At 38.8% G+C, this 26787-nt stretch overlaps 1 protein-coding gene across 1 annotated transcript; it reads right to left on the bottom strand.

Annotated features, from left to right (window-relative positions):
* Positions 1-2449: 2449 nt before the first annotated feature.
* Positions 2450-26532, bottom strand: ccn6 (cellular communication network factor 6). The gene is made up of 5 exons (XM_052585824.1): positions 26452-26532; positions 23618-23879; positions 23150-23389; positions 12747-12940; positions 2450-3220 (listed from the first exon to the last, which is right to left on the bottom strand). Exons 1-5 carry the CDS (start codon positions 26497-26499, stop codon positions 2939-2941), a joined length of 1026 nt encoding a protein of 341 aa, XP_052441784.1. The 5' UTR covers positions 26500-26532; the 3' UTR covers positions 2450-2938.
* Between the last annotated feature and the right edge of the window lie 255 nt (positions 26533-26787).

Genomic DNA, 26787 nt, shown 5'->3' with positions numbered 1-26787 from the left:
TTCACATCCAGGTGAGCACCTATGACCTGTGAATTTGCTGTAAATGTATGGGGAATGTGAAACATGTATTAATTAACAAGACTTTGCTTCATTTAAATGTGCACTAATCAAATTTTGGCAAACAATGTTGATATTTGAAAGCACCAAAACAAACGCCCATACCCCAACAGGACATCGCCCTTATTTTGATATCTCCGCCTAACACATACGTGAACAACCCCGGCAACGAAGATGGTGGAATCTACTATGCCTGCCGGCAGCATAGGTATGAGGTTGGGGTCACTTCATCTACAGTGATATCGTTGACTTGATTGCAAATAAATGCACAGACACTATTTAACTGAACAGATGACATCACTGAATTCAATGATGAACTGCCTTTAACTATCATTTTGCATTATTGAGACACTGTTTTCCAAATGAATGTTGTTCAGTTGCTTTGACGCAATGTATTTTGTTTAAAGCGCTATATAAATAAAGGTGACTTGACGTTCTCACTTTCTAGAGTTGGGTCCGAGTCCACCTTTGTCGAGTACGAGTCAAGACCAAGTCCACAAACATCGAGTCCAAGTCCGAGTCCGAGTCCAAAAGGGGCCGAGTTGGACTCAAGTCCGAGTCCTTAAAGGCCGAGTCCGAGTCGAGTCCGCCCGAGTCCAGAAAGTAATTAAATTTAAAAAGATTATAAATTGGTATTGTACATTTTTACATTCTATTTATATTTTAACCTTTCAACCCATTAAACCAATGGCAATATAAAAATGTAATAAAAAAAATACCACTGTTACATCTAGTCATTGCCATTGAACATTTTTATTTTATGTCAACAGAACTAGTTTCCTATCAAAAAAGTTTTCAAAGGTTTTATTGTATTACAAGTGCATGAAAATACAAATGAACCTATTTTATTATTGTATCACACTATATTGTCCTCCAGTTAAAGATGACATTTCAGTTATTTAATGCCTCTCCCCCACATTTGACAGAGGTAAAGTGCAGCCAATGAGGAGATCCTTAATGATGACATTATGAATTTCTTGTTGTCTTGGAGAACTTGCATCATAAAGTTGCATTGCTTGTTTGGTCAGTTCTGGTCTTGCAAATCCTGCAATGCTGAGCTGTGCAGCATCTGTTGGTTGCTGCTGCTGTCTTTGGTACTCGGTTGCATCGGTTTTCGGATCACCAGTACACTGAACCGAAAACCGTGTCTTTTTCAAGTATTTTGTTAAACATCGGAAAGTGTGATAAAACTATAATATATATATATATATATATATATATATATATATATATATATATATATATATATATATATATATATATATATATATATATATATATATATATAGGGTTTTTTTTTAAGATAGGGGCTACATGTTTCTAATCTGTATATTGTAGATTATGTATAAACCGAGGAGCTGATGATACTGCGCATTCGTGATTCAGCATGAAGCCGACTGACTCACAGCGCGTCTGAACCGAACTGATTCTTTTGGTGAATGATTCTGAACTGATTTTGTGCTAATGTAATGAGTGCGGGTTAACCGAGGGCTTGAATGAAGGGCAATCTGACGAAACGTAAGTTCATTTAATAACAAATACATCGCAATGGATTATGTATCCGGTGAACTGTTTTTTTTTTCAACCGGTTTATTGAATCAAACCGTCCGAAAGAACCGGTTCGCGGAAAAGAATCGAACTTCCCATCACTAATCCACACTGATATCCAGTGAGTGGTGCGTGTGTTTCATCTGCAAGCAGGAGACTTCTGCCTGCCGGTGTGGTGCAGTAAAATCACAGAAGGGGAGACATTCATTAATTTATCATTTCAATTTTATGCTGGTTTTATTGTTACACATGACGCGGACTCGACTGTACTCGGAATATTTTCCGAGTCCAAAATGTTCAAGTCCGTGTCAAGTCCGAGTACAAATTCACCCGAGTGCGTGACAAGTCCGAGTTCATTCAAAATTGGACTCGAGTCCGGACTCGAGTCCGAGTCCAAGTTCGAGTACCCCAACTCTATCACTTTCGTTACTAGACTGGACTGCTGATTGGCTGCAAGAGTGTTTTGGGATTCGGTCAGACACTGGTCAAGAGCATTTTTAAAATATTGCTTAGTGCACATTTGGTAAATGTTTACAAAAAATATCTCCCTCTTCTCTTTACCCACAGTGTTCAAAACAGCAGAGTAAAAAACTGGTTTTAATGTGTTTATACAGTTGGGCGTTTAGGCCCAAATCATACTCTACTCAAATATGTGAATGCAGACACATTGATGCATGGATGATTTCACAGGTGCACTCTTCATTAACCCAAGGGATGCTTTAGGTGCATCCCAGTTCACATGTTAATGTGGTATTATAAATAATGAACACTGAAAATTATTAAAAAAAAATAAGAAAATGGTGTACTTTACATGTTGCAGTTGACCAAGAAATGACTTAATGCATTCACTTTTCACAGCTTTAATTACATCGCAGAGGATAAGGGCCTATCAGACATTATGAATGACAAAATAACCTTCATACACTAAAATAAAATTAATCGGCTACCCAGTTAAGTACATAGTCATAGTGTATAAGTGCACAGTAAATAATGTGTCATTCAGGATTCAACTTTTGTCTGTCCTTTTCGAATTCAACTACTCATTGTAAAACAGCAGTTTGAACTTTGCCATTAGATTTTATAAAAGCATAAAGCTACCTGAATAACAACACCATCAGATCAATGGCATAGACAGTTGAATGTAACTCTGTCTTATTCAAGTTCTGTGGTTAATTATATTATTCTGAGGCAATAGCACCTGAACAGATACTATTTACTACATGTCTGTAAAATCAGAGTGTGTTGACAAGTTACATGTTCATATACTTACACAGAGTATTTCTGGCCAAATGCTATAGATAACATGCAGCATCGTGTACTTCCTCTGTTTATTTTATATTAAGTGCAGCTCTGAAAACATGTCATTAGCATCATTACACTTCCTCTGACATACACAGGAAGTGATCCACTGCATCTTCCAGCGTATGTTAGATCCCCCTTTGCAGTGGAACTCTATGTTTACCATTTTGGACTTATTGGGAACGCAGCAGCGCTTGTCTGTGCAGTTGCCGCAGTATGTCGGGCGGTGCTTCTTAACACTGGTACACCCAGACAGCGAGAGCTTCTCTGCTTTACTGGCCTGGAATTTCGGTCTGCAGGTTTTACCTCTTGGTATCTAAACATAAATGAGGAAATAAAAAATTAATCCCTTTTAATGGTTATGATTTTTGGTTATAAAAAAATAGAACTTTGGAAAAGTCCCAGGTTCATCCACCTAAATATCTTTCAGTTTTATAGCATATGAAACATTTAAGCCTGGGTCAGTCTAAACCTTGGGTAAACAGGATCATAAGGAATTTTGTTGACCGTTATTCCTGGGTATACAGTGTGACAAGTATCCTAAAGGAAAAATCTTACTGTATGAGCCCGGCTTACGCTATAAATACACACAATAAATACTGACACAGAATAGATGATATTTACCTTATGTTTTAAGATCTTGTGAAGTGAGGAATTTCGTTGGAGGTCAAATTTGATCGCAATGGCCATTAATCGGCTGTCGGTGAACATTTCAAACCAGTGATCAAAGACTACAGCTTAGGATCATAGGAATCGTTTATGATTTTCACATTTTGGCTCATAAGACCAAATCATGGCCAAAATTACACAGTGTGAGCCGGGCTTTAGTAATTCTGTAATTTGAACTAAATGTTTTAAATATATGTGTATTACTGTTTAATTCATGTATATTAAGATGCTAAGAGTCAAAACTAAAGTAGAAGGCCATGCTAGCTGCCAATAAGTTGCGATATTAGCAAAAATTAATTTCTGCAACATTTCTTTACTGCAACAAATTTAGGTGTTGTGGCAAAGACCTTGTGTTGCGTTAGAGACAAGTTCAAGGTTTACTGTATATTAAATTAAATTCTGTATATATGTGTCCTTACCGACACAAGATGTCATTACGGCAGCTCTACTTTATTTATTTATTTTTTCCCATATTTTTATTTGCAAAAAGCATTTTAACACTTAAGTTGAGTTTATCCATAAACCTTATATATGTTTTTTTCTGGATTTATTTATTTATTATTATTTTTTTGGTTGAAATTTTGTCTTTATCTTTTAAAATAAACCTACCAAAAATGACAGACCCTTTATTTCTTTAGCAGGGGATCAAGTGAATATTTTCCCTACTGTATATCCTTTTACATTTTTCTGAATGGTTTACATTGTTTGTGTGTGTTTTCTTAAGTGCTTATTAACATCAGGATATGATGGTTTCTTTTCAGTTGAGGCTTTTGTGTTCATGTCAGGCCCACACATGCCTGTTCTTCAATTCAATTCCACACATGCCTGTTCTTCAATTCAATTCCACACATGCCTGTTCTTGACGAATTGTTTCAATGAAGTCTCACTACAAGACCCTCAATTAAGTACATTTCCTTTAAGCTCCTTAGGAATGTAGTAATACAGTACAGTGACTCATCTTACATCAGTATTGACTACTCTCTCTCTCTCTCTCTCTCTCTCTCACACACACACACACACACACACACACACACTCTCTCTCTCTCTCTCTCTTTCATGGAAGTCAGACTTTCTTTTCCTATCATTCACTGTACCACAGCGCCAGATTTCACTTTCTGGCAAATCCACCTTCAGATAAAGCTGATGAGATTTTATTGCTCTGAGCATGTATTTTTGATATTCAACTACCAACACAATAAGAAACAGACTTTAATTATGCAGATTCAACTTTATAATAAAATGATAGATACCACTGCAACAAAAGTATTTGGATAATAAAGTGACACTTATAATGTCCTTCTATATAATATATCACAGTAAGTAGCACCACAAATTATGCTAGAAATGGAGTAAATCTGCTAAATTAATCTTATTTATCAATGAATTGATTTATTGCTTGAAACATCAGAAATGGTTTTGTCAAACTAATCTTCATCTCCGCTACTTACAACTGACATAATTTTTTAAGCCAGATTTTCATCGACTTTCAGCTGGTGTCAAAGATATTTTTAGTAGATGTTCACACATGTGAAAACGTTAATCACAAATGTTGATCATAACGTTAAATAACATTTGACCATTACAAAATACCCAAATATATATCTAAAACACAAATTAATTGTCTTCATTTACAACACAATATATACTGAATATTATCTTAATAATTTACATTCTGTAATCATTTACTCACCCTCATATTGCTACAAACTCATACATTTTTCCATCTGACACTTCTCTTGAATGTGCTGACCATTAATAGTATTTGAGCAAACTTATTTCCAGAAACTTTGACATCAGTGATCAGAAAATCAGTTGAAGAACAGATAAAACTTTATTGACTCTCAAATCAAATTATTGATCAACTTGCAAATATAGTGCTCGGATCAAATATTCCGATGTCAATTGCATCAAGCCACACATGTTCTTGTGTTATGACATTAGGTCAAATGCCACAAGAACCAACACTGTTAAAAAAAAAAAAAACGTTCAGGGCTTTTTTGTTTTGTTTTGTTTTGTTTATGCAACACATGCTTAAATTGTTGATTGCACTTTGTCTGTGCTTTCATCAAAAACAGTTTTATGAGCTAATGTTTCTTGTAAATCCACATTCAGTCAACATTTAGTTTGCATTTTAAGTTAATTGAGCATTTATATTACATATAATAGCGATGTAGAATGTTTGTCTATGAAAAGAACAATAATAGCTCTAATGATAAATTTTACAACAAAATGTTGTCAAAATCAATAAATAGATATTAACCAAATTATTTCTGATGAACAAATATTTGTGTCATTATAAGTCCTCATGTTTTCCATCAAAACATACAGTATTGTTCAAAATAATAGCAGTACAATGTGACTAACCAGAATAATCAAGGTTTTTCGTATATTTTTTTATTGCTACGTGGCAAACAAGTTACCAGTAGGTTCAGTAGATTCTCAGAAAACAAATGAGACCCAGCATTCATGATATGCACGCTCTTAAGGCTGTGCAATTGGGCAATTAGTTGAATTAGTTGAAAGGGGTGTGTTCAAAAAAATAGCAGTGTGGCATTCAATCACTGAGGTCATCAATTTTGTGAAGAAACAGGTGTGAATCAGGTGGCCCCTATTTAAGGATGAAGCCAACACTTGTTGAACATGCATTTGAAAGCTGAGGAAAATGGGTCGTTCAAGACATTGTTCAGAAGAACAGCGTACTTTGATTAAAAAGTTGATTAGAGAGGGGAAAACCTATAAAGAGGTGCAAAAAATGATAGGCTGTTCAGCTAAAATGATCTCCAATGCCTTAAAATGGAGAGCAAAACCAGAGAGACGTGGAAGAAAACGGAAGACAACCATCAAAATGGATAGAAGAATAACCAGAATGGCAAAGGCTCAGCCAATGATCACCTCCAGGATGATCAAAGACAGTCTGGAGTTACCTGTAAGTACTGTGACAGTTAGAAGACGTCTGTGTGAAGCTAATCTATTTTCAAGAATCCCCCGCAAAGTCCCTCTGTTAAAAAAAAGACATGTGCAGAAGAGGTTACAATTTGCCAAAGAACACATCAACTGGCCTAAAGAGAAATGGAGGAACATTTTGTGGACTGATGAGAGTAAAATTGTTCTTTTTGGGTCCAAGGGCCACAGGCAGTTTGTGAGACGACCCCCAAACTCTGAATTCAAGCCACAGTACACAGTGAAGACAGTGAAGCATGGAGGTGCAAGCATCATGATATGGGCATGTTTCTCCTACTATGGTGTTGGGCCTATTTATCGCATACCAGGGATCATGGATCAGTTTGCATATGTTAAAATACTTGAAGAGGTCATGTTGCCCTATGCTGAAGAGGACATGCCCTTGAAATGGTTGTTTCAACAAGACAATGACCCAAAACACACTAGTAAACGGGCAAAGTCTTGGTTCCAAACCAACAAAATTAATGTTATGGAGTGGCCAGCCCAATCTCCAGACCTTAATCCAATTGAGAACTTGTGGGGTGATATCAAAAATGCTGTTTCTGAAGCAAAACCAAGAAATGTGAATGAATTGTGGAATGTTGTTAAAGAATCATGGAGTGGAATAACAGCTGAGAGGTGCCACAAGTTGGTTGACTCCATGCCACACAGATGTCAAGCAGTTTTAAAAAACTGTGGTCATACAACTAAATAATAGTTTAGTGATTCACAGGATTGCTAAATCCCAGAAAAAAAAAAATGTTTGTACAAAATAGTTTTGAGTTTGTACAGTCAAAGGTAGACGCTGCTATTTTTTTGAACACACCCCTTTCAACTAATTGCCCAATTGCACAGCCTTAAGAGCGTGCATATCATGAATGCTGGGTCTTGTTTGTTTTCTGACAATCTACTGAACCTACTGGTAACTTGTTTGCCACGTAGCAATAAAAAATATACTAAAAACCTTGATTATTCTGGTTAGTCACATTGTACTGCTATTATTTTGAACAATACTGTACATTTATTAAAGTGTGTTATCAGTGACCAAACAGCCTGTTGGTTGGACCCTTACCCCCAAACTTGACATTATCATTTCTTGCCGTTTAATATTTTAAATCGCTCAAACTAAATGGCCAAAAATTACTTTATTTAATATTTAGATTAGATACCAAAATTACAGAAGTCTACAAATATTATATATTTTTTTCCCCGGAAATACTTTATTTTGTGGAAAATACTTTGATCAGAATAAGAGAACAGTAACCACTTTAGAATGAAATATGACAACAACTGAAGTTTAGGAGAGGGTAACAGCTGTCAGAAACTGTCGTCCCAGGCAATGCAACTCTTTTTGCCAAAACGCTCCAGCTCGGCGGCTGCCGGCAGTCACGTTACGCCTGTTTCACACATATTCCGTCTGCAGAGTGTATGCATTGCATATTTTTTTATGCACCTATGTTAACGGATTCCAGCGTTCACATTGCACTCGGCTGCGGTCCGTCAGTGTGTTCCAGGAGTGGTGCGTCTGCAGCAGTGCAGCGATCGTTTATGTACCGAGTCTATTTTTACTGTGCTGCACGCGCTGAATTAAAGTGACAGGGCATTGTTTGCTTTAAAAATGAACATGGATTGACACGGAAATGCAGTCATTTCACAAAACATGTATACTAATTAAAGCCTACTATGTTTCACACTCAACTTGTGGGTTTTTGGCTAGGTTTCAAATAAGAAAAAGAGCACCTTTAGTTAGGCAACATAATATATGCACTTTTATGGAAGCAGAAAAACAGAGTTCATTATGACCCATGGGATTGCTTGTAATAAAGATTTGAATGCAAAAGGCACGAGAGTCGACTGTTTCTGTCAGTGGTGTTTTAATTTTAATATTTGCAATATCCCAACAAGTAATTGTTGTGTTTAATTTTTTTGCCGCTTGCTTGAGCAGCTTATTATACAAACCTAGAAATCAAATGCATGAATAACATTGTATATATTTATTGAGCGTCTATGATTATGAAAGATTGTTACTGTTCTTTGATAAAAGAGTCACAATGCTGAAAATGATCAGCATTGATTTTTTTTTTTTACATGATTTGAAATCTAAATAATGAACAAATGTTGAGTTTGTGGACTAAACAGCCGCGGATCAGTAGCGGACTGCAAACGCATCCTGTGTGAAAGCACAAGGAGTCCGTGCTGCTTCTGCACCACATACGTAATGCACACGGACTGCATACACACTGCAGAAGGAGTATGTGTGAAACAGGCGTTAGATTGTGCCGACTCAGCAGCCTGTGAAGCCCACCTCATCAGCTGCACCACCGGCCTCTATGCCTGAGCCCCGACATTGCTCCTGCTTAGCTAAATGCTAAAACGCAATGTGTTTGTCCTAAATACTGTTGTGAACCCCGGACCCATTCAATTACCACCTGAACAATGTACCGCTGTTATAGAGAGAAAAATAAAACAAATATTTCCAAAAAGAGAGCAAATTTCCTCTTCCGCATTTCACTATTGTTGGGTCCCTGCATGGTGGCCTGTCGCTCGAACCAACCCAACCTCTTGCCACATAGGCTGAGGCCTGGCAGGCCATCCCCGTGGTGTGGTTCTGGAGTTAATAGAATGAGGTTATTGTCTGCTATTTGCTCAAAGACCCCCGTGATTCTGTGGCATGGTCTCCACCTCAGTTCCGATCGAAGATGCACACGTCCTGTGCGTAGAGATGCATTTGCTGATGAAAGGAGCCATAGAAATGGTTCCCCCAGCTCAGAGGAAGTCAAGCTTCTACAGACGTTATTTTCTCATCCCCATAAAGGATGGTGGCCTGAGGCCCATTCTTGATCTTAGACTCTGTAAATCTTCATGAGACGGCCATTCAGGATGAAAGTGACATGACATACAGCCAAGTATGGTGACAGCAATTTATGCTGTGGCGCCCGTGGAGCAAGGGTACCTCAGTCGTGGTATTGAGGGTGGAGAGATCTCTGTATGTTCACTCCCCCACCTACAATTTCTGCCGGCCTCAACCTTTGGATAATGAGTCTGACTCTCAAACCATTAGGCCACAACTTCCCCAAATGATGATTGGATGGATGATTACATTGAAGCAGATCCTTTCGCAACTGTGCCCAGGTGACTGGTTCTTTTTGCTGGATCTGAAAGATGCCTACTTTCACATCCAGATAGCCCCCCCACGACAGATGATTCTTGAGATTCGACTTCGAGGGAGTGGCATATCAGTACACGGTCCTTCCCTTCAGACTGTCCCTAGCCCCCCACACTACTCTGTAACACTCCTCAATCAACAAACCAACTATGAGGATCTATGGACCCTTCCTCCAAAATCCACCTCAAAACACCTCAGAAAGGCAGAACAGGCCTCTGGTTCCATGGCAACCAATGCGGATATCACTGGTTTTAGTGCACTAAGAAATGCGGGCAGAGCACAACTCACAATTAATTTACCCTTAGGAAAAACACACAATGCCCATACAAATGGACTCTCTGAATAAGCATAAATCTCTTCTGGTCCTTGTGTATATTATTGCTGTTCTTGTATATTGTCTTTTGTATTGTACAGTTGTATGCATGCTTATGATAGAACCCCTCATTAATCTAACCTTACATATACCATGTTTGGTCTCTTTGAATTCGTCTTCAGATGATCTAATATTATATGATGGTACATAGGCAATATATTAGTGTTCTAAGAATCTTAAATAATTTTGCACCAACACCCAATCAATTTCCATACTTAAAATACAATGCTTTCACACAAAGGGTCGTAAAACTCTCCAGCAGTTCCAACCTCCCGCTTGGAATTTCAGCTGTTCTCATTGGACAAGCCCATTCTGAGAGGTGTGAATCTTCTCAGACCTTAAAAGGCTTATTTAAAAGTTATTCTGCTAAGGCTAAAACATATGGGTGAACTGCAGGCATTCTCTGTGAGCCCTACCTGCCTCGAATTTGAGCCCAATGACTCCAAGGTTGTCCTGAAGCCAAGACATGGTTTTGTACCTAAAGCGCTACCTCATTTTCAGGCTGTCGGATCAGCTTTTTGTATGCTTCGGTGACTGCACCAGAGGGTCTCCAGTTATGGAGCAGAGACTTTCCAAATAGATAATTAATGCTATCAAGCTAACAAACTCTTCTTTGAACCTTCAATGCCCATTGGGAGTAAGAGGCTGTGCTTGGTCTAGCAGGGTTTCCATTGCAGAAATTTGTGCGGTAGCTGGCTGGGCCTTTCCGTCCACATTTATCAGGTTTTAGAATCTGGAAGTCAGATCTTACAGGCCTGGATCTTTTCTGAAGTGAAGTGACATACAGCCAAGTATGTTGAGCCTCATGGCTCTGCATCTAACCCGTCAAAAGTGCACACACACACAGCAGTGAACACAGACCATGAACACATACCCAGATACTCGAACCCACAACCTTGGGTTTAGGAGTTAAACTCTCTAACCATTAGGCCACAACTTTCTGTATAACTGGACCTACTCTAGAAAAACCAGTGTTGAATAAGCCTTTTGCCTTCTCTGTACACTCTTGGCCCCCACTGGATTCCGAGGCTGTACCATTTTTTCTTGGAATGATTACTTAGCATTAGGCCAACCTCTGTGAGTTTGGCCCTATTACTTGTGGGGCATACAATTACTTAGTCCCTCTGGGGGGAACATTGGTCATTCCGCTAACATAGCATGGTGGGATTGCAGTGATTCCCCATAGCGTCTTATGCAAGATGCAGCACGAGTGAAGTATCAATAGAGAACGTACTTTGTTACTAAAGTAACCTTGGTTCCCTGAGATTCGGGAACGAGTACAGCATTGCTGGCCGTGCTCTGCTGCACTACACTGTCGACGCTACAGTCAAAGTAACCTCAGGATCCTTTGGTGAAGTGCACACATATATAGCCAGATGCCCCACCCATATTGGCAGGTTCTAGCGGGCTGTGCGTTTTAAAAACACTGCATGGACCTATGGCCGTGCAGTTACACTGTGTGATTGAAAAAGGCTTTAGTATTAGGAGAAAAATTAATTTTCCCCATAGTGTTTTAAGCAAGATGCAGTACTCATACCCATATCTCAGGGAACCAAGGTTACTTCAGTAACCGAGGACGTTCTGATAAACATTAGCATTCATCTTTCATGTAGCTGTATAAGAGGCCCAATGCCTGCTGCACACTAACACTTCATAACACTCCCTCTTCCAGCTTTCTCTGACACCTTTACACACTTGGCTTCAGTCTTTCCCCAGTTAAGATATTGAACATGATGTTTCCCATCTGACATAAATAACTTAAACTTGCTCTCATCAATAAATTGAACTCCTTTCTTCACACAATGCTTCTCAGCAAAGGTGAGCTTAGGCTTTTGATTCTTTCTGCTGATGAATGGCTTGGTCAATGCTGAGTGTGCTATCTTTTTGACTTCTCTTAAATGTGCCAAGACAGATCCTTACCATATTTAGCGGTGAACTGCCAAACAATTCCAGCTGCAGATTTGAACCAATTACCCAATGAAAGTATTTGCATTATACTGTCGTCTTGTGCATTTGTCTTAAGTGGATGATCAGCTTTTCTGGGGAACTTGAATAAATTAGTTTCACTGTAGGCCTGCAATATTCGAGAAATCACAGATTTGGAATGGCTAACTTCAATTGCAATGGCTGAAAGGGTTATCCCATTGGCCTTCATTTCATGCTGAAAGTTAAATAGTTTGTTATAATTTATAATTAAGGAAGTAAGCACTAGGTGCCATATGATAACCAATGACTTGGAGGTATATGTAAGTGTTCTCTAATTTTGATCAGAGTTATTTTCAAATATCTAATTTTTATTTTTTTCATACTGTGCCTCAGAATATAATTAATTCGTGAAAGACGCTTAAAATTGCCTGTTAGGATAATTTAGCAAATCTAAGCAGTGACCTCTTTAATTTTTATATTATAAATCAGTCACAATTAGTGATTTGGACAATGACTGTTGAACAAAATTATTAGATTTTCTAGAATTTTTTTATCTGTTTGTCATTATACAATATGATAATTTTGTCCTCTGAAGATTTGGAATAAATCAATGGAGGTGTATCGATTACATATACAGTAGGCTACACTTTTGTCCTTTTTGGCAATTGAATACAAGTATTGAATGGCATGAAGGGTATGTAGATGAAGACAGAACTTCTGGTTTAACCATGGCAAGCATGTTAAGTTCCAACAGGACAGATCTCTTACCTTAAGTCCCTTTAGAGCATTTTTATCACACGGTCGAAGCAGACAGAGTCGACGCTCTTTTCTCATCTCACACTTGCTGTTGTCGTTGTTGACTCGTACAGAGATGCCGATTCCGCAGGTGCGTGAACAGGGTGACCAGGGTGTAGTCTGAACCAAACAGTTCTTCTTCCAGGCTAAGGGAGGATCCCTGTAAGCTTTCAGTGTTACAGTCACAAAGCACTATGTCATCCCACAGCACACATTCAAACATCTGCCCTCACCCCAGGCTTTACATTCGGACAGGAACAATGAGTCTGTGAATACTGTATAGTTATTGATTTGTCACATGCAGCTACTTAGGAGCTGTTTAGTTATGACATTAATTCATAGAACAGTCCAGAAGGCATATTCACCATGGGTTCTCTCTGGAGTTTCTAAGAAGTTCCCTCTTCACTTAGATACTTAGATGACATCATCGCTTTGGGAACACCTTTGGTGTGATGAATGTCTGAATGTCTTGCCCGACATCTCACAGTGGGTACTATGCACTGTTTGACACTGTTACACCATTCAGTTTCAGAAAGGGCCATCTCCTTTCAGCAAGGTTCTTCCTACGACAGTACGTCCCAGTGAGGCCTCAATTTTAAGTCAACAGATTATAGAAGAGGAACCCCTCACTCAGATGTAGTCAGGCTTTAACAGCCGATATTTTGTTGTGCCCAAAAAAGATTTGAATGATTTACGTCTGATTTTGGACTTGCATCGTTTAAATCTTGCACTCAGAGTGAGCAAGTTCAAGATGAAGATAACAATGAAGTCCATTCTGTCTCAGATTCAATCCGAGGATTGGTTTATAACCATCGATCTAAAGGATGTATGCTTTCACATCCAGATTGTCAAGAGACACAGGACGTTCCTCAGGTTTGCTTTCGAGGGCAAGGCTTACCAATTTTGTGTTCTTCAGCTCGGTCTAGCTTTGGCTCCTTGAACATTTACAAAATGTATGGACACAGCCCTGGCCCCGTTGCGGCTCCAAGGCATCAGAAATTTTGACTATATGGATGATTGGCTAATATTAGCTCAATCTCAGGATCAGGCACTGTCAAATCGAGACTCAGTCACCTGAGGAGCCTTGGTTTATGGACATACCTACAAAAGAGTGTCCTGCTGCCATGTCGGCAAACAACCTTTTTGGGGGTGGACTTGGATTTTTGCATGATATGGGTATATCTGTCTCTGCACGTGTACAGTCAATAACAGGCTTGTCTAAGTCAGTTCAAGACAGGGCGCCTAGTGCATGTTGGCTTATGTCTCAGACTGTTAAGTAAATCGTTTGGAGATGCTAGCAGTCTTTCTGGCTCTCAAACAGTTTTTACCTCAGCTGAGGGGTTGTCACATGTTAGTCAGTATGGACAACATGACAATTGTTTCGTACCTCAATCACCAAGGAGGATTACATTTCCCTATACAGGCTAGCGAGGCTTGTTCTTCTTTGGGCTCGGACAAAGTTTCTGTCGATCAGGGCAGTCTATGTCCCAGGTCGCCTGAACTCAGGAGCACACTTGCTATCGAGAGAGAGGAGAGGAGAGAGAATGGAGATTACACCCTCAGGTGGTGGATCTCATATGGCAGAAGTTTCGCTGAGAGGAAGTGGACTTGTTTGCTTCGAGCATGACTACTCACTGCCCACTGTGGTTTTCCCTGTCACCCCGTCACCTCTAGGTCTGGATGTTCTGGCCCACAAATGGCCCAGGACCAATATTTATGCTTTTCCCCCGTCTGGTTGCTCCCAGCAATTCTGTTCAGAGTACGATCAGACAGAGTGGAGCACTTGCTGCTGGTAGCCCCATGGTGGCCCAGTCAGTAATGGTTCTCGGACCTGGTCTGTCTGCTAGCTGGCCCTTCATGGGATCTGCAGACTCTATCGATCCGTCCTTCATGTATGGACTTTGCCCCAGGACTGGTCTTTTTGCGACCTAGGCCTGATTATGTTCAGAAGGTTGCTTCAAATCCATTTCATTTCCAGCAGGTGGTCTTAGAGGCCTTCTCCCCTGCTAATGCGGGGTCAGATAGCCTGAGTCTCTGCCCAATAAGGACTCTTAGGATCTATGTTGACTGCACAGCTCAGTGGCGTGGGTCTGACCAGTTATTTATATGTTTTTGTGGTAAGAGCAGAGGTTCTGCAGTCACCAAATAGCGCATGTCAAACTGGTTAGTGGAGGCTCTGGCCTATGACTTCGCATCTAGGGGTGCATGCTCATTGTACAAGAGCAGTGGCTTCTTCCCAGTCCTTCTTCAAAGGGTCCTTATTGGAATATATTTGTGCTGTGGCAGGATGTTCCTCTCCTAGCACCTTCATCAAGTTCTACAGTTTGGACGTGAAGTTGGCTCCTGGCTCTTATCTCAAACTTATCCGATTGAACAGATGCTTTCATTGGTCTTCCAGCTATCATAGGCACATCAGGCATTATGGTATAGTGTCCCAAAGCGATTATGTCATCACAGCATCAAAGTGAACCTATGAAAGGGAACATCTCGGTTACGTATGTAACCTTGGTTCCCTGAATAGGAAACGAGATGCTGCCATGTCGGTCGTTCCATACCTTTGATAACGCTTCCTTTTTAAACAAGTGGAAATCTGATGAAATAGCATGCAGAATGGTGATATAGCTCCCCTACGTGCATGTTGGGGCAAAATTGCATTTCATGTATTTAATGAAAGCCTCTTCAGACTTTTAACTGTTGTCCGTAAGGAATTCTAGAGTGTATGATTGCACACACTTTAGTTTGGTACCCATTCTCACAAATTTTGTCTAAAAAACTTTATATTCTGCTTATTAATAGTTAGTAAGGTAGCTGTAAAATATGGTCATGAAGTAATATGTGCTTTATACTGTAAGTAGTAATAAACAGTTAATACACTGGCAATATGGATGCTAATAAGCAACTAGATATTTGTGCATAAACTGGTGTAAACAAACTAGTGTATTAGTTTTAGGACAGGAAAGAACATCTCATTCTCATAATCTGAGTAACTCTCACATGCCTATAAAGGAATGCACTATTAAAAACATGTATGACATACTGTCTGTTTAATTGCCATAAATAATTTACATTTCGATAAAGAATAATGCTTACAATGAAAGAAAATCAGACCAAGCAGTACATTTTAGAAGTATAGGCATAAGCTTTAAACATTACAGCCTACTGCTTTATTTTGTACAGAATTTACTCATACCCTGTTTTAAATTAATAATGTGCAACTGCAACTGCACCTAGCCCTAACACTAACCAAAATGAGCCTGCTGATCAGTAAAAGTGTCCCAAGCAACCCACAGCAGCTTTAATTTCTTAATCCACGTTTTGAACGAATCCGGTGAACCATTTGGCACGTTGAACCATTGTCATATGCATTGGCCTTGAAGTGGCGCTGCACAGAACTATCGGTGTATCACATTAAAGTACCGCGAGAGTGATTCTAAAGCACAAGGACTCATCTGCTCTCTAAGCTCTTGCGGTACTTTAGTGTCACACACCGATCGGTTTGATGGTGATGACCCGCTTCAAGTCAAACAAGCCTAATGATTCAATGAACCATTCACAAAGAACCCTTTACTTCACTCCTGAATGAATCAGCCATTTGAACGAATCAAATGAATGAATAAATGACTCGATGACTTAATCATTAAGACATTTACCACCATCTACTGGCAGTTTTAGTTTTTTTTGTAGAGTATCATTTCATTACAGAAATAATTTTCATAGTAATAATAATAACACAATTTAGAAAATAAATGATTCAAGTTATAGTTCACCCAACCAATTTACTTTAATAATATTTCTTGCCGAACCTACTTTTTGTAATCTCTTGTTTGATGCAACAGCCGAGCAACAGAGAAGGACAGCAGTTTGTAAGTGTTTTGTCTTGTTTTCTCATTAGACTACTGTGTGATCGTCAATGCTAGGAAAGTTTTTGGTTTAAATTGTATTATCTTGTCTTACCCTGGTAAATACGTACTATAGTGGTGCTTGGTTTCGTGTTTGCCTATGGCGGGACTGTCCAGTTTCGATCTGCTTAATAGTGAGGCATGGCCAAAGCCAGTGAAAGTACTTAATTAGATGTTTTGAAAGCACTTGTCAGAAGAAACAGCCGAGCAACAGAGAAGGACAGCAACTTGTAAGTGTTTTTTTTTTGTCTCGTTTTCTCATTAGACTACTGTGACTAACAATCGGAGAGCACGCTATGTACATAACAGGAAAGCCTGTCTGACAAACCTATGGCCTGTCCCTCTGACCTCTACTACTATGCTCTCTATTCCAGTTGGTCTCTGTAACTGCCAGTCTGCAGTTAACAAAGCAGACTTCATTACTTCTATTGCTACTCATTCCGGTCTGAACCTCATGGCACTGACTGAGACTTGGATAAAACCTGAAGACACTGCCACTCCCGCAGCCCTCTCCACTAATTTCACTTGTTCCCACACTCCTCGCACCAGTGGGAGGGGTGGAGGTACTGGTCTCCTTATATCAAAAGAATGGAAATTTGATCTTCAGCCATCACCTACAGGTAATGGTTCATTTGAATCACATGCCATTACTGTAACCCACCCTGTTAAAATCCACTTTGTGGTCATTTATTGTCCCCCAGGTCAATTAAGAAACTTCTTGGAGGAATTGGATGTGCTTTTATCAAACGTTCCTGAAGATGGTACTCCTCTGGTACTACTTGGTGACTTCAACATCCACCTAGATAGACCCCAGGCTGCTGACTTCAAAACTCTGCTCACCTCATTTGATTTCAAGCGAGTGTCTACTACAGCGACTCACAAATCAGGCAACCAACTGGACCTCATCTACACTCGCTGTTGCTCTGGGGACAACTCTTCAGTTGCTTCACTGCACACCTCAGACCACTTCCTCATTACTGCTAACCTAGCACTTACTCCTGAATCGGCACACACTCCAAGGCAGGTCACCTTTCGGCAGAACCTACGCTTACTCTCTCCATCTCGCCTATCTTCTGTGGTTTCATCCTCGCTTACTGCACTCTCTCAGTTTTCAGCTCTGGACAAGAACAGCGCTATGGACACTCTTTGCTCCACTTTAACATCTTGCTTGGACAACTTTTGCACACTGTTGTCTAGACCAGTACTTACCGCCCCATCTGCCCCCTGGCTGTCTGAGGTTCTCCGTGAACATCACTCTAAACTCAGGGCTGCAGAGAGGAAATGGCAGAAATCAAGAAACTCTACCGACCTCAGTGTGTATCAGTCTCTCCTCTCTTCCTTCTCTGCAAATGTCTTCATGGCTAAACCATCCTATTACCACAACAAAATTAACAGCTGTTGTGACGCTCGGACACTCTTCAAAACTTTCTCTTCTCTTCTTAATCCGCCTCCACCACCTCCTTCATCGACTCTTACAGTGGCAAGAGCAACTTCAAAATCCTCAGTACTCGTCTTACTGGGCCTTTCTGGTGCTTTTGACACAGTTAATCACCAGATTCTCCTGTCCACAGTCTTGGAGGAGTGATGTTTCTAAGTCACAACACTTTGCTACTGGGGTTCCTCAAGGCTCAGTACTTGGATCACTTCTCTTCTCCATCTACATGACATCATTAGGATCTGTCATTCAGAAGCATGGTTTTTCTTATCACTGCTACGCTGATGACACCCAACTGTACTTCTCATTCCAACCAGATGACCCGATGGTAGCTGCACACATTTCAGCCGGTCTGAGTGACATTTCTAGCTGGATGAATGACCATCACCTTCAGCTTAACTTTATGAAGATAGAACTCATGGTGATTCCAGCTAACCATCACAACTTCTCTATACAGCTGGGTTCATTAACCATTACTCCTTCGAGGACAGCCAGAAACCTAGGAGTTGTGATTGATCATCAGTTAAGCTTCACAGACCACATTGCTACAATGACCCAGTCCTGCAGATTTGCCTAATACAACATTAGGAAGATTAGACCCTTCCTGTCAGAGCAAGCCACAAAACTTCTTGTCCAAGTTCTTGTTCTCTCCAGACTGGACTATTGTAATGCTTTCCTGGCGGGCCTTCCTGCATGTACTGTAAAGCCTCTGCAATTGATCCAGAATGCAGCAGCGAGGGTTGTCTTCAATGGGCCAACAAAAGCTCATGTTACTCCTCTCCTCATCAGGTTACACTGGCTACATGTATCTGCTTGCATCAAATTCAAGGTACTGATGCTTACCTGATGCTTTCATTTTATGTGACTTTTTTATCCGTTGGGATCTGGACATTTTGTGCTTGACTGAAACTTAGGTCGGTGCTAGTGATTTGTTACCTTTTGAAGAACCTTGTCCACCGAACTGCTGTTTTATTAGTACCCCAAATCTACTGGTAGCGGTGGTGGGGTTGCAGTGGTTTTAAAACAATCACTTAATATTCGATCAGTTTCTGTTCAAACTTATTTATCGTTTGAAGTACAGTGTGTGGTATTACAGTCTAATTCATCTTTGCTGTTCTGTGCTCTCATCTATAGGCCACCTAATGTTGGAAGTAATTTTACCAGTGAGTTTTCTGAATTTTTAACTTCTGTTGCCCCGTTGTATGATCGTATGTTGTTTCTGGGTGATCTGAATATACATCTTTGCTGCCCGGGGCCTCCTTTGGTTGCTGAGTTTTGTAATATCTTGGACTCGTTCTGTTTTTCTCAACATATAAATCAAGCAACTCATGTTCTTGGTCACACACTTGACCTTATAATGTTACATGGTTCCTCTGTAGTTGATGTTGTCATAGATGATGCTTCCTTCTCTGATCACAAACCCATTCTTTTTAAGGTTCCCGCTGTAACCTTTGCTACTGTGATTAAGCCTGCTGGTTTTTATTCTCGTTTCATAAACTCAGTGACAATTTCTCAGTTCAATGATGACTATCTAGCTAATGCTGTTGAAAAATCTATCTTACATGCTGCAAAGGCATCCTGTGGGCCTGATGATTTGATTTCTCTGTTTTACACAGTTTGTTCTAATATCTTAGATTCTATTGCTCATTTTAAAGTTAAACAACCTACGATAAAATCTTATTATTGGTTGGATGACAACGCTCGCTCTCTTAGACAGGCGTGCCGTCTAAGGAAATGGAAGCATGATCATCTTACTGTGTCTCTTGAGATTTTTAAAGATTGTCTGGTTACGTTTCAAAGAGTTACTAAGTTAGCAAGATCGAAATATTTTTCAGAACTGATTACTGCACACTGTCATGGACTTAGGGTTTTATTCTCCACAATAAATTCAGTTATTAATCCGAAATCCATGAAGCATAATGTCTCTTTTCATTTATATGCTGATGATACACAGTTGTACCTCCCTCTAAAAGCTGGTGATTCCATTCAACCATCGCTGGAATGTGTCTCTGATATAAAAAGTTGGTTATCAAATAACTTCCAATTCAATGAGAACAAAACAGAAATTATTGCTTTTCGTCCACCCAAAATAAGAAAGGATATTATTAATGGGGCTGGGCAATCACTTCCCCTTCCTTTTCCTCACAGGTTAGAAACCTGGGCATTATTATAGATTCAGAATTAGGTTTGTCCAAACAAATTAATTCTGTCTTGAGGAACAGCTTTTACCAAGTACGGATAATCTCCAAACTTAAACAGTTTTTGTCTTTTCAGGATTTGGAGAAAGTTATTCATGCTTTTATCACTTCTCGTTTAGATTACTGTAAATCACTGTACTCAGGTCTTCCTCAGTCAACGCCTCCAGCTGATACAAAATGCAGCTGCAAGGCTGCTGACTGGGGCAAAGAAATATGACCATGTCACTCCAATTTGAGCTTCTCTTCACTGGCTTCCAGTCCATTTTAGGGTTCAGTTAAAGATTCTATTGATTGTTTTTAAAGCTCTTAACAATCAAGCTCCATCGTATCATCCCTTTGCCATCTACCTGACTTTTAAGATCTGCTGACAGGGCTCTTTTATCTGTCCCTCATTTCCGTATGAAAACTAAGGGTGACAGAGCCTTTTCAGTCACTGCCCCCCGTCTGTGGAACGAATTGCCTCTAGACTGCCGCCTTGCACATTCCATTACCATTTTTAAATCGAGGTTGAAAAAGTATCTTTTCTCCTTAGCATTTTAATTTCACTTCATTGCGGTTTTATTGTATTATATGTCTTGTTTGTCCTTTTCTGTTTCCTCTTACTTTTAATTTGATTTTACATTGTTCAGCACTTTGGATAACTTTGCCATGTTTAATGTGCTATATTAATGACATTTACTTACTAAAAAGTGGATTTTAGCAAGTGAATTAGACTTTCCTGGTGTGAATACATCGTAAGAATTAGGGCTGTCAAAAAAAATTCACATTTTGAATATCAAAAATATAAATCCACATTAGAATTTTAGGTGTGCATTAAGGAGGCTACCTTATAAGCCCTGGGTATACTTCACATTCTGTGGTCCATTCCGTATCACGCACAGCTGCGTCCGCACAACTTTCTGTTTCATCATTCACCTTGTGTATGTGCACAGTCCGCACAGTCTCAAAAAACTGCCTGCACGTGACATATCATAAGTGGCGCATGAGATGCGATGACGATGTAAGTGTCATTGCATTACAAGGTTTATGTTAGCCTATCCAGTTGAAGCCACTAGAAAAAAAGAGAACATCAATGTGTGGAGAAAATCTTGTTCAAAACTGAAACCAAGCCGTTCACACAGAACGCATATTTCAAACATTTTCTAGAGGGACACCGTTGGATCCACGTCTCTCACAAGAGAGCCGCATGTTTAGAAAGCGATGTAAAATTAATGTAAGTTCAACTTTTTAAAAACATAAATCAAGATTTTATGGTGGGTTTCTGTTCCCCATCTCATGTTTTTAAATAAAAAAAATGTATTCTGTGTGACTGGCTTTCCGCCCTTTGTATTTAACTATGCATGCATGACGCTGTTTTGTTTATAGTTTTTTAAGCAACTTAATTAATTATAATTGGTTTATAAACATTTTTTAATATTATGCATTTTTTTCCACAGTCATGTTTTCTTATGCTTTGAATAAACTTGCATTAGTAATATTATGCTTGATGCGCCCTCTTGTAGCCTCAGGAGAGAAGCAAAAACACTTTTCTTCACCCTAACTGAAATTATGCATTTTAAATTTGAATATAATTTGAATTTTGATAATATTTAAGTACAAGATCTAGTTTTTCAGCTATTTTGACAGCCCTACTAAGAATTACACGTTGCATGTTTACGAAGTGCATGGTTTCAACTCGGGGTGCCTCAGGGAGGGAGGCAACAGCACCAGCAGATACTAAATTTTACTAAAGTTTCTTTATGGGCTTCAGATGGTCATCACACCAGGGGGTGTTCTCATAGCGTCAGCTGCCGATACATTGTTCCCTATTCAGGGAACCAAGGTTACATATGTAACCGAGATGTTTCTTTTGTAATTCTGTCTGGCTCAACCAGACAATGGCGGGCAGAAAGAGAGTAAATAGCCTTAGCCATCAAGGTGGGCTATTTGCACTTGTGTAAAAAGTGTACACTGAATACTTTTTCTATGATAACAGACATTATGCCACAAATATCATTTAACCTGGAGCATTCCTTTTTAAGGCAATGTGAAATCAAAATCGTACAGTAGATTGTACCTTTCTTAATATCCTCAGTCTTGTTGTTTTCATAAACTTATATCAACATGTTACAATTAGGGGTGTAACAATGCACTCGAAGCCAGTTGAAAATCAATTAAAATATGTGACAATTCAAGTTAGAAAAGATGTTGAACAAATCACAATACAGTTGAGTGGAGGTTCATCGGAATGTATTTCTAAGGGGAACTGACTGTCTTCAAATAAGTTTTGATTGTATTTTCTTTTCATCTTGCCTCCATATAAAGCATACTGAAGTAGATTTTATCAGCCCAGTGCTGCTTTGTTTACAGCGGTAACCAACAAAACACTGTATCACTGTTCTTTTGCTTTAAATGCGTTTTCTGAAAAGGTATATTTTCTGCTGGAAAATGTCTATATGCTGAAAATTCAACATAACAGATATTTCAGTTTCACAAAGAAATGGGCAGCATTTTGTCTGTGAAATAATAAAAGAACACTTTTTTCATTCATAATTTATATTACACTTAATTTAGTTTAAAAATAAAAAAAAAGTAAATCATTTTGTAAAGCCAGTATCATTAATCATATTGCTTTTGATTTGAGTTGAGTGAATTGTTACATCCCTAGTAATAACCCTCTTCATTTCTAAAATTATTTTTGTTTCTGCTAAGTAAATAAACCTGTGTGGGTTGTGAAAAATAAAATGAACCAATAAAATAAAATGCTGACATGTTTCCATCTAATGAAACCCAGATGGAGAGAATTATTTTCTCAGAATATTCAAATTTTTTTTTATTTATGTGTTTGCACAGGGTAACATTTACCTGACATGGCCCTGTAGGTGGTGTCCTGCTGGTGTTTGGGGCTTTGATTGCTCTTGAGTCCTGCAGGCAAGCTGCCCTGGAGAGCATCGGAGCTCAACATGCCAGCCGGCTTTTGGATGAAGGCAGGAGTGCAGCCGATGGCTCCAGCAATGCAAGTGCACTTGTAGAGTGGGCTGGGTTGGAAGGTGTGTCCGTTATCATAGTGAGCCCCATTCAGGTCACAACCAACCCCCATCATGTCTGCAAAAACATGCAGGATTGACTATTACTTACAAAAATGTAAACTTAATTTAATATCTATCTATCTATCTATCTATCTATCTATCTATCTATCTATCTATCTATCTATCTATCTATCTATCTATCTATCTATCTATCTATCTATCTATCTATCTAAATTCTAAACTGAATGCTCTTATTTCAAGAAGCTGTGATGTTGATTGTTGATATCATATAATGCTCACTCACAAGCACAGATGCCAACTTCATAACGTGGCTGGTCTTTGGAAAAGTCACAGTACATGCTTTTGTGAGGGTCACAAACATCCCTTTCGTTGCATGATTCCCCAATCTGCTGTGCACAGGTTTTGCAGCAGCCGCAGCCATCCAAGATGGAGCTGACACCAGGGGCACACTGCGGCCGGGTGCCACATTTACACGGCCAGCTACAGAACTGCCTCCTCTCCACCAGGCCCGTCGCTTCCCGCTGCTTCTGCCTGCTATCAGCACCCTGCAATACATGCAAAAACATAACAAGAACCTGGAATAAAAGATATCATAGAGAGAGAGAGAGAGAGAGAGAGAGAGAGAGAGACTCTCATGATTCTGTCACCTCTGTAAGCTCATTTGTAGCTATTTGTGATGGAACACTTATTCTTTGGGTTTAATTTCCTTGGCATGCACTTTATATTTGTTTAGAGCATAGTTATCTGATCAATATGGGTTTTTGAATGAATAATCCAAATTAGAATGACGAAATAAAAGATAAATTATTCAGACAAATTCCATTGCATCTTCTTCAAAATAAAAATATATGCAAACGATGGCATTAATGGTAGACCTACATCTGATCATGAACATGATTACACATTACTAAGATTCACAGAAGAATAGACGACAAATTCTCTGTTTCACAGAGAAATGTCATACGTTTAGAATTAAATGAGGTAGAGTAAATTATGAAAAAATGTCCATTTTGGTAAAACCATCCTTTTAAATTAATGTGTGTCATTGGTTTATAGACTGCTCCTGGAGAAGGATTTGGATTGCATTTTAAATGTGCTTCCTCAGTTTTTGTAATTACTGACCAACAGCTCAGGAATAATAATAATAAAAAAAAACTAATTTAATGATGTTTCTAAGTATGATATAAAGGTCACACTTTAGTTTGGGAATCAATTTTAACAAAATATTAACTATAAATGTTGCCTCAATAAACTCTTAATTTGCTGCTTATTAATAGTAAAGTAGTTGTTAAGTTTAGGTATGGGGATCTAAAATATTTACAGAATAAGGCTTTAATATTTGTGCTTTATCATTACTAATAAACAGCCATTATGCAATTAATATGCTTGCTAATAAGCAAATAGTTAATAGTGATAATTGCTCCATAAAAAGATTTATATTTTAGATTTCAGATTTGTTTATAATTGTTGTTAATATTGTGTGCTAGAGAACCCCTCCACCTTCCCACCTTTCATGACACTAAGCACTGTGTTACTGTAATTCTCTGGCTCTTTTAGTTAGTTTAGCAGCAAATCCACATGCAAAGCTTGGCAGAGGAAAAATCCAACCCTGATGTCAACAAGAGACCCCTTCACACAGCTCTACTGACTGCACTTCTGTTAAAGAGCCTTATGGAAGAAAAACATCAACCGCCCCAGCTGCATTTATAGTGTTGACATTCTGCAGGCAGCAAATAAAAAGCCCATATATGCACCCTTTCTTTCATTTTCTTGCTTTTAAGTAGCACTTGAGCATATCAGTTTACTTTATTCAGTTGACCTTTTTTTACTTTCAATTTGGTAAATTACCTGCAAAAGCCTTGCCAGAGAGTAAGGGTGATTCAGTATAAAATATTACAAACCAAGGGCCTGTTTCATGAAACAAGTTTACCAAATAATCCAGGCTTATTTTGAACCAAAACAACTGACAATAAATCAGACTAACTGAAATAAACCTGGATTATTTGGTAAACTTGTTTTTATTAAACACAGTCAGTCATTTGTTAATAATGTCAGTGCAAATGACAATATGACCACAGATTGTAGGTACTGTCATTTAGTTAACCAGATAGTAAGCGGAAACATAATACATGTACTAACATAATGTTATTACTATTTTGTAGTAATTATAGTAATAGTTTAAAAGCAGAATTTTGAATATGAAAAGAAAAGATCTATTTTGAAACTAAAAATTAAAACAGGTATTACTATTTTGTGAAATATTATATAAATGTGATAAATTCCATTACAATCAATTATATTCAGCCTTTATTTTATAATAGGCTATATTATTTTTTTGAATATAATTCATATAATAATGAAAATTATATAGCATACCCAGACATCAGAGATTTGAACAAATATGACATTTTAAATTCACAAGAGCCTTGGTGAGCTTAGCTCTGTAGGTTTAAGTGTAGTTAGTTAGATTAGTTGTGTTTATCATAAGAGCTATATCTATATCTATAGCTATTTCTGTACCTTATAGGGTACACTGCAGGTCCCTCTCTTTCACACAAATACTTCCAGGGTCACCAGAGGTCAAAACAAAAATCTGAAGTCTTTCTGTCAAGGTTTACAGAATGAGCAAATTTTTGTGGAACTGGAATAACAATAAGAACCTACATGCCAATGCAAACTCATGAATATCTGGTTTATATCTCTGAAGAGGTTTCACTTTAAAGAGATGCTATATTAAAATGCCATTTCTCAGGCCACATCATCTCAAGGTTTTAAACAGCAGCCTGACCTGACCTGTCATAAGCACTTGGACAACTTCTAAAAAGTACTTCTAAAAGACAAGAACACCAGCACAGCTTTGATGTGAACTAAAAAGTTTTCTGTTTTCCTGGGGTCTTTACATGCTTATGTAAATAAGCAATCAACTACAATTACAGATGCATGCAAACAATGTACATTTAACATCCCCAAAAATACAGAACCTCAAAGCCCAGGTTTAACTTTAATTAGCATGAAAGTATGGGTGTATATTTAAGGCCAGTTTATGGGCAGACAAGGATTCTATTGGTTATAGTCAAGCTTTGACTGTTAAGAGATAATGGAAATGGTGGCTCTTACCTGACTCAGAAAGAGCAGCAGAACACAGCACAGTAGTGATAGCATCATATATGGCCTGCAAAAGAGCTCTGTGCACCCAGAATGAAAGAACGAGGGAAAGAAGGAAGGCTGGGGGAGAGAGAGAGAGAGAGAGAGCTGACCTGTCTGAGAGTGGTACACAAAGCTCCCCTCTGTCTGTTCTCCAAACACACCTTTCCCCTACAGAACTCACACAGAACTCTATCCGAAATATTTCACCCTCGCTCTGCTCTCATGCGCTACTGTGTAGATTAATGGACACAAAGAGATAAACAGGCTTTAATAATCCACAAGGGTAATATCCAGACAAGGCAGGTA

The sequence above is a fragment of the Carassius gibelio genome, chromosome B20, assembly GCF_023724105.1.
Source record: "Carassius gibelio isolate Cgi1373 ecotype wild population from Czech Republic chromosome B20, carGib1.2-hapl.c, whole genome shotgun sequence".
Lineage (NCBI taxonomy): Eukaryota > Metazoa > Chordata > Actinopteri > Cypriniformes > Cyprinidae > Carassius > Carassius gibelio.
The sequence above is the reverse complement of the archived record's forward strand: the minus strand, read 5'-3'. Positions and strand labels throughout refer to the sequence as shown.

Coding starts and splice junctions, on each gene's coding strand:
- ccn6 (XM_052585824.1), bottom strand. CDS start 26,499: ATGATGCTATCACTACTGTGCTGTGTTCTGCTGCTCTTTCTGAGTCAG. Junction 23,880..26,451: donor TGCTGCTCTTTCTGAGTCAG/GTAAGAGCCACC, acceptor CATGTATTGCAG/GGTGCTGATAGCAGGCAGAA. Junction 3,221..12,746: donor ATGCTCTAAAGGGACTTAAG/GTAAGAGATCTG, acceptor ATTTATGTTTAG/ATACCAAGAGGTAAAACCTG.